General features: G+C 36.2%; 1 protein-coding gene across 1 annotated transcript; it reads right to left on the bottom strand.

The window, feature by feature from the left end:
- Window positions 1-528: 528 nt before the first annotated feature.
- Window positions 529-9136, bottom strand: LOC126968343 (uncharacterized). Its single transcript, XM_050813326.1, has 5 exons — window positions 8879-9136; window positions 8123-8286; window positions 6798-6973; window positions 3785-3861; window positions 529-1079 (listed from the first exon to the last, which is right to left on the bottom strand). Exons 1-5 carry the CDS (start codon window positions 8965-8967, stop codon window positions 662-664), a joined length of 924 nt encoding a protein of 307 aa, XP_050669283.1. The 5' UTR covers window positions 8968-9136; the 3' UTR covers window positions 529-661.
- Between the last annotated feature and the right edge of the window lie 142 nt (window positions 9137-9278).

Here is a 9278-nt window from a genome sequence, read left to right as displayed (position 1 = left end):
CTACAATGTGCAATATGCTAAGGCCAAATTAGTCATGCGAACAGGATTTAAAAAAATCCCAAAATTAGCATTGATAAGCCAAACTGGCAACACTGATGTCGCGATTGGTGCCCAGCGAAAGATGTTGTAAGACAGAGAATAGTACAAGTAGCCCAGCGGTAAATGGTAATGCCATTTAGCTAGGCCGCTGGCGCGGGACGTTGGCCGTTGCTTTGCTTTACGATCGTTCCTTCGTTATTCAAGGGTCGTTTGTCGCGGCGATACATTCCATTCCATTCGGTTATCATTTCTTGGTACTTTTTACTCTATGTTACGTCTATTCCTTTGTTTCTTTTACTTCTAAACTTGTGTAACTTATTAGTACGTGTATGAATTGACAAATATTTCAGATTTTTTATTGACTCAAATAGAGATCAGTATTTATTTTAATTCCTCTGTATTTTATAAAAAATACAAAAAAAAACCACTAAGATAGGTAGATATCATTAATTTAATACGTAATTTATCTTCGAATAACAAACCAAAGCGTAAATAATTTCGATTTAATCTAATAAATATCATTTCAGTTCAATGCACTTCTTTATTTCAACAAAAAACATCACAAACAAACTCCTCCAATTATTAAAATCTAATATTCTTTCTTCTAATTGACTGAGAGCGGCTAACTCCTTTTTCCACTCTTCCCCATAAAATTAACCACTTGAGCGAACGGCGCAAATTTCCCGCGTCTTATCTTCTTTTTCAAATCGCGCGGTATCTCATCTGACTCACCTAAAGAGGACAGATCTTTTGAGGCAACGTCTGACACTTCTGTTTTGTCTTCTGAATCCGATTCATCTCCTTCGTACTTCCTGCTGTATTCTCCTTTGTTGCCCAGGCTTGTATCTCTCCTGTACTTTGAACCTTCGTGATTATTAATTCTCAGCTCAGGAGGTTGGCATAGTAGAGTATCGTAAAAAAATCGATCAGCACGTCCGTCTTTAGGTCTTACTTTGGTTTCATCATCAGAACTCTCGATGGAATCAGATGGTGGGTTTGGTATTGGCACACCGGGTGATTGTTTCCTGTGTCCTCGGGAACTGAAAAAAAATGTTTCGTTATTACGGTTTTTGGTGACCTAAATCTTTTTTACGACACTATAATTTAGTACAAATAAATTCAAAGACAACGATATTAATGATGATGATCATAAAGCATTAAAATAATAAAACTTTATTTCAGTGTAACTACATAGTGTTAGTTACACTTAAAAGCTACGTTAGTACTAAAACATAATCTTAACTAATTATTACTATTATTTGAGTCACTATTTCTCCATACCATGAGATAGAGCAACAGTGACTCAAATATTTGCAGTCTAACCAATCATCTTCAGGACACCGTTGGTGCTGCCCCTCATTCTGCGCACCGGGAACCACATCTTTTGCGCATCGTTGCGTAAAAATAATCTACTCACGCTGTCGCGAACATCCCCGATGCACTACAGAAATGAGGCAACCCGAGTAGCACCCTGAAGGCATTGTTATATTGGACGCGGAGGGCGCTGTAGGATCGTTGGGTGTACCTACCTGGCCCACAGACTGCACGTGAAAAAACTCGTGCAATATGCTCGAAACAACGTTATTTTAACGCTGTTTGAGCAACGCGCAAATCTGCGAGCAAGCATATTCGCCCTTACAGACAACGCCCTCCGGTACGTTTCGATATCGGCATCGTCCTTGAGGCCGGGAGTTAACACATGCCCAAGGTATTTAAATTGTGACACCCTTTCAAGTATCTTACCGTTTAGTCTGTTAGGTAGTAATTGTTTTGGTGCTTTACCCTCGGCCTCAAAAACCATCACTACACTTTTCTTGTTATTGTAGGTTAAGCCATGTGTATGTCGAGAGGCCACATAAGCTTCACACACTGTCATCAGCCTTCTGAGGCCACATATCGACGCACTCAACAGCACCATGTTGTCCGCGTAACTAATATTATTCATACACATGCTGTCTATATAGCAGCCGACCCTGGTGCTGCTGAGCTCGACGAGCAACTCGTTTATGTATAGGTTGAAAAGCATAGGTGAGCTTAAATCCCCTGCCTCACCCAACACTCCAAACCGTACGGACGAGATAAGAATCCTGACCACCGAATATTGTTGACCTGATTTCCATACCAATATTTAAAGATATTGATGAGTTATGACGGTAGGTATATTGACTTTCTCCATCTTAGCCCACAATATATCATAGGAAATTAGGTCAAATGCTTTTGACAGGTCCAGAAAGCAAGCGTAAATTGGGGTGTTACGCCTAGCATAGTATATAGACAGCATGCGTAAGATTGGGTCTTTCAGCACTTTCCGTAGACAGTCCAGGCAGAAACCCAAACTGGTTATTGTGAGGGGTGATGAATTTGTTTAGGTGGATATTAAGCATGCTGTCCAATACTTTCGAGATGACCGTGGGTAGAGAGATAGGCCGATAGTTAGCCTTATCAGATAAATCATCGGTTTTATTTTTCGCTATCGGCACAACTATCGTTCGAAACATCTCTGAAGGCATAAAACTATGACTCACACACAAGTTAAACTCGTGGTAAGTGTGGCCCAGTATATTGTAAGTGCTCAATGCTGAGACTATCATGGGTCGGGGATTTACCTCTTGTCATCTGCCTAATAGTATGTGATACATCTTGCGGCTAAAACTTGATACCCAGTTCCTTGCTAGTCTCAACATTATTCAAATAATATAATAATAATTAGAAAGAGAAGGCCCTTGCGGCGATTTAATAAAGAAATGCTCCATAAAAAACTTAAAGATCTGTTCGGGATCACAAATGCCACCGATGCTCACGGCTTTCCAGAAACTGCGAAAATCATTTTTGAATGATGTGAGGTCTGGCCTCATATCCACTTTGATCTGTCCCTCATGGTTTCGACACCATTTTAAACGTGATTTAAAAACCCTTCTAGCCTCACTCATTTCCATATAGACTTTGCCTACAGTTGGTTTACCCGCGTCGAGCCATTACAAAAATTTTTGCTTTGCCTCCCCGAGTGCCTCTGCCACGTGTTTGTTCCAACCCACTACAATCTTTTTCCTTTCAACGCTGTGTTTATCTTTACGGCCAACTGTGGAGTATTCTCTTAATGCTTGAACTATGCTACCATACAACTCTGCAATAATTTCTTTGTGATTCGAGTTACATTAAAGGTACGATTATAACATTCGTTAAGCCGATGTGGGAAGTTAATTAGCCTTAGCCTCTCGTGACATTCTCTCTGGTATATGTTAATTTGCTCTTCACTTCGATCTCATCAGTAAAAAATATAAGAGGTATTAAGAATAGGTAATAGTAATAATAAACGTTTTATTGCCTTTGCCAGTAAAACGTTAATATTACATTCCACAACCAGAGCGAAGTGGTCTGACCACAACACATCATTTAAAACAAAGATGTCTTAGCGGACTCGGTAACTAAACAATGATCAAGCCAGCGTGTTGATCCGTTGACTTCAATTATGAATGTATATGTATCTGATAGTAAACCAAGTACATCTGTGTCACTACAACTCCATTTTTGTTCTGAACAGAATTGTGAGCGTTCATAATGAAACCGTTCGCTGCGCTGTTGATAAAAAAAATATTTGAAAAGTCACGATCAATTAATTATGATTATTTTTCAAATCCATACACAATATTTATTTATAATTAATTATACGCGTATTTTTTTAATTAATTGAAACACGCGTAGCGGAATAAATTACTAAAAGCTGTAGTTACATTTGGGTACTTGCCATCGTTTCTCCCCAACCGGCGATATTGTGGCCCTCGGGGAAGTAGGAAGCAATACATCTTCAGGCTCATCACCTCCCTGAAATGAACAATTCACGAATGAGTGAATCACGACCCGCTACGTAATCTTGACGACTCGCAAAGAAACACCGCGTGACCTAAACGAATCGCAACGAAATATCCGCGTGGCTGAGACGACTCTCTACGGAATCTCCGCGTGACGATGATGATTCGCTACGGAATCTCTGCGTGACTGCAACTACTCGCTACAAACAGTGCCAATAAAATTTGCGGCTTTTATATATTATCATGGCATAAGTCTAGGCCTATATTTAAAAGCGTCGGTGGTGCAATAGGCTGAGCTGTTGACTCTCAACCAAGGAGCCCCCGGTTCGATCACGTACCACGTGGCGAGCGAGGGCTCCTTTCGGTTTTCGAATTCATATGTACATTTATTCGATGCTTTATAAGGTCGGCAACACTCTTGTGATTCCTCTGGTGTTTCGAAAGAGTATGGGCAGCGGTCTATTCAAAGATATTTTATGGTGGTCTGTACCTATTGTGGTTGCTTAGGAATAAAATTTCCAACGCCGTCTTTGTGCTTTATATGTATAGATACTTAAGAATAAATTGTGATTCTGGTTATTCAAATTGTTTAAAAGTGTACTTCGTTTTAAGTTAAATAATCAAAATAGATTTAAAAAGATAAGTATTTGTGTTTTAATATCCGAAGTAAAAATGATAGTAGTAAAACATGTATTGAAAACAATTATTTTCAAACACCAAAACTACAACGAATTGAACAACACAAGCAAAATACAAAAAGACAATTAGATAAAAATCCGGGGAAACAAGGCTGTGATTCAACTATAGGTAAACATAAAATACTGAAAGTTAAGGATACTGAAAGAAAGGCGAAAATTACATGCTATTTAATTAAATTAAGCCACAAAATAAAATAAGAATAATAATATATTATATATCTACGAATATAATCATAACATAAATTAACACAAAGACATCCCTCCCTTGAAAGAACCGTTTTTATATATTTTTTAAATTTGTGTAAATTGTGATCAAATATGTCGACTTCATCGTGATGACGAACATTCCCTGGTAATTCTATTCAAGGGAGAGAAATATCCTAAATTAGATCCTGTATAGTTACAAAGAAATGGACTATATTTCTTACACGCTCTCGGTTGAGTTTTTGGAACAGCGAGGTTTAGTTAAGATATAAGATGAGGAGAATTAATAATATTATGTAGCAATTTAAAGAGGAACATACTGCCGAGCAATGTTCTACGGGACTTAAGTGAGTTAAGGTGGAAATACTGCAGTCTACCTGTATAAGAAGGAATTATTTTCGCTATATTACAGCTATAAGATAAATGCGAGAGAAGCCTCTTCTGAACTGATTCTAAGCGTTTGTTATTTACATCGTAATGTGGGTTCCAAACGACCGTACAATATCCTAAAGTGCTCCGCACAAGAGCATTATAAGTGATGATTTTTGTTGTGGGCCTTTTAAAGGGCTTGGAGTTGCGTAACACAAAGCCTAGAATCTGAAAGCTTTTTTTAGTAATTGCATCAATATGGGAGTTGAACCGTAACCCGTTGTCGTTGATGACCCCTAGAGCCCTAACGAGGTTCACTTCAGCCAAAGCAAAAAATAGTATGTTCTCGTGGGTAAATTACTTTTCTGCCTACTAAAGTGAATCACATGACATTTATCAGTGTTTAATCTCATTCCATTTTTCTGACAACAGATTACTAGATTATCTAAGTCATTTTGAAGAAGAAGAGCTTCATCAGCCGAATTAACTTGTCTGAAAAATTTACGATCGTCAGCGAATAAATAAAATCTAGAATGTTCGAAGCAATTGCATATGTCGTTAATAAATAAGTTGAAAAGTAATGGTCCCAAACAGGATCCTTGTGGGACACCTGACAGAGTGGTAAAAGGCTTAGAAGAATAGCCTCCAATGACAACAGAAGATTTATTACCCCATAGGATATCGGGTAAAAAGGAATGACAATATTTTATCTTTTCATTCATATTTCTAATATTAGAATTAGATTGTTCATTTTTTTTTCACTTATATATAGCTAAATAAGCAATGTTTAGGTTGCAATGAAAGTGTATTATCTCAGTGACTTTTTTCTATCATTTTTGGGCGTTAGAAGTTAAAGTGTTCTCAATTCCCCCACTTTCCCCTACTCTCCCTCTCCGGATTCCCAACCCCGCCATCGTCCTGCTAGCAGCGGCATCTTAGCACCCTGAACACCCGTAGATCATTATTCATTAGTATACCGTTAAGCTCTGTTTCTTACATTTTTTATAGCATCTGAACATAACATAATTAATAACAATTACTAAATATTTTTAGTTGTGCGGAATATAATATTATAAAATGCTATAGCTCAAAGTGTATGGACATTGTAAAAAAGCTTTAACCGAAACTTGTAGAGAATAAACTGATCTATAAAAATGCATTTTTTGGATCAATCCAATTTTTTAAGATTTATCGGCCGAGATAAAAAAACCGGTTCCTTAAATGGGCCATAAATCATGAAGAGTAAGTTTTATAAAACAGTTTACAGGAAATTGAAGATTCGAAATTTTTATTTCTACAATAGTAATGGTCTAAATAACTTATGCCCTAAAGTGCATAGCGCTTTTTCGAAACTTTTTTTTTTAGAGCTCATCTGGATCTGGCTGTATTTTGTGATTGCACGCTCAGTAATTGACCCTAAGCCTTACAAATAAAAATTGGATCGGGAATTTAGTACAAGGGTAATAAACTGCTTTTGTTGAGTTTTTAGTCAGCAAGACTGGCCGTACTTACTTCCTAGAACTGTCATTCGAGCTAGGTGCCGAGTTAAGTTGCCGGACTTATACACGTATATTTGTAGTCATATTTCTCTTGTCGTGCAGTTTTTATGGCCTTTAGCGTAGTGCCTAAATATTTAATGTAATTCTTAAGTACAATTTTATCTAGATACACATCATACCTTACCGCCGAAGTGAAAGTAGCAATGTGTGATTCGTTCCACGTCAGCCCAAGCGACCACGTACTTGGCCATCGTGAGCGGAATCTTCGGTAGGAAATTGGAGTGGAACTTGCCCTGGCAGTAGATTGTGATCACGTCTGTGTCCTTCACTTCGAAAATTATTCTGAAGATTGTGCCTGTTGGCGGCGGAATAGTATGTTAAAACTTGGAGGATTAATACAGCAAAAAAAATGCAATTTCGATTAAATTTTAGGGGGATTACACGGGGTCGAGTTTGTCCGTGTGGCAAGTTACCCGTCCCATCGCTTATAAATATCGCCACTCCATTTACACCGGTCGATCAAAATGAAGCTGTCATTTTCAAAGAAAATGCTGAGCAGAGCGGGTATTTAACGTGCCCAAGCCCAGATGGGTTTCTAGTCAGAAATTTTGTTAAAAGTAAATAATAAGTTAAAAGTAAAGAATATGTTTGTTATAAATGCCTTAATAAGCCTAAAAATCAAATGAAATTTCTCTGAAAGAACATGGATGTTAATTATAGAAACATATGCAATATTTAAATATTTCATAAATTAAATACTAATATTGTAGAGATTTATTACATGTAAGTTGTAACACAAGATTATGTTCTTGCCTAATATGAATACTTGTGTGCATTACGTACCCCTCACAGAAGGTATCAAATATTTTATGCAAATAGAACAAGTTTTCATATTTAATTGTTATATATGATTTATATCACAGTTGGAACCCTATTTATTTGAACCAAATATTCTTATTTTCTATTCTTTCTTTCTACATTTGCTAACCAGTATGAATCATTATTATCATTCGCAGATGCGTAATTTGCTATTCTGTATAGGTAGGTACTTGTACTATTACATATTCTTTGGTATAAGTATAAGTAGCTCACCCAGAGTTGAACAGTAGGTATTATAAACCGGGATAGCGTCCGTCGTATAAGCTTAAAAAAATGGATTATATATGAATTTGGAACATACAGATTCAAATTCATTTCTGAAAGGCTACTTGGCCAAATCACTATGCCATAGCCTCATAGGTCTTAATACCCAACAACTACATAAGTACCCAAGGTATAGACTGGTCGAACCAGTCTGTTTTAGTCTAAAAACTATGTGTAATACGGGCACAGCACGAAACTACAGTAAAGTCAAATTGCCAATAGGTGATTAGTGGTACAAATAAACCACAATTTGAAATTAGAAACGATGATTTTAAGTATGTAATGAAATCTAATCAAATTAAGTCTATATTTATGTGACATGGTTGATCTATCAATGTAATAAAAATCACATTTTATGCACCTGGCACAAACATATTATAGTTTGTATCTAAGTTTCCACTCCCAATCCATACGCCATTTCTACGAGACAGAGAGATGATGTTGTCGCGATGGAATCTGACGTCAAAATGTAGAACTACGTCACGCGGCTCTTCTCCTTCTTGCGCACACAGGTTTATGGACATCCTTGGGGAAAAAAACAATTAATCAATAATAATTTAATCTGATATGACATTGTAACTTTTATAGGCAGATTATGCGGCTTAGCATCTTCCTATAAACCTAGGGAGGCTTTGCATTGTGAAAAATAGAGAGCTAAACTTTAATAGTACGTTTTGGCGTAGTATAAAAATTAGGAGTATAAGTATAAAAAACATCCAGTAATAAGGCGTAAAATACTTATTATAATATTTGTTTATTTTAATAATATAATAACTATCAACAACAAGCCCAGTAGATAGGTTTTTTAAATGCCAAAAACATTGATTGCTATTTTTTGTTGTAATTGCAATTGTGCTATATAACTAATATAGCTGTACATTTTTATAATAAATAGTATTTTAAGTTTACGACACACTAATTGTATTACTTTCATTAAATTAATAATAAGACATTTAACTTAAGTATACTGATTGAACTACACTTACTACTGGTACTATACTAGAATACTACCATCAATTTATAATTTAAACAGTTTATTTTAAAAGTATTGATGCCATTATTATTCTAATAAAAGATCAGATAATCTATATTTAAATAAAACAATAAATTTAGGTACTTTCTTGCGTTTTCTTTGATTCGGCCACCAATCTCGACTCTATCGCCGATCTTGAGGACGCCAGGTATATTAGCGGTAAAAACAGGCATTTTCGCTTAAGATGAATTAGTTCTAAAATATACGTGGCCCAATTCGTATTTCCCTCAGAGCCAGTTGTTTGTAAAGTCATTTTGAACAGAAATTTTATACATTTGATAGATTATTAATGTTCCAAAGGATGGATTATTGAGCTTAATGTATAAATACCATATTATTTTATTACAGAATATGAACTGACACAAATCAATCCGTAGTTTTATTTTTATTTCAAAGTTCAAAAAGTTACAACTTCATTGTCCATGCATTTTAGCTACAGTAATAGTAGTAGTGCTAATGGAAGTGGTAGTAGCTTAATATTTTT

This window comes from Leptidea sinapis, chromosome 15 (genome assembly GCF_905404315.1).
Source record: "Leptidea sinapis chromosome 15, ilLepSina1.1, whole genome shotgun sequence".
Classification (NCBI taxonomy): domain Eukaryota; kingdom Metazoa; phylum Arthropoda; class Insecta; order Lepidoptera; family Pieridae; genus Leptidea; species Leptidea sinapis.
This window is presented reverse-complemented; position numbering and strand designations above follow the sequence as displayed.

Coding starts and splice junctions, on each gene's coding strand:
- LOC126968343 (XM_050813326.1), bottom strand. CDS start 8,967: ATGCCTGTTTTTACCGCTAATATACCTGGCGTCCTCAAGATCGGCGAT. Junction 3,862..6,797: donor ACTTTCACTTCGGCGGTAAG/GTATGATGTGTA, acceptor TGTTCATTTCAG/GGAGGTGATGAGCCTGAAGA. Junction 1,080..3,784: donor CCGGTTGGGGAGAAACGATG/GCAAGTACCCAA, acceptor ATTTTTTTTCAG/TTCCCGAGGACACAGGAAAC.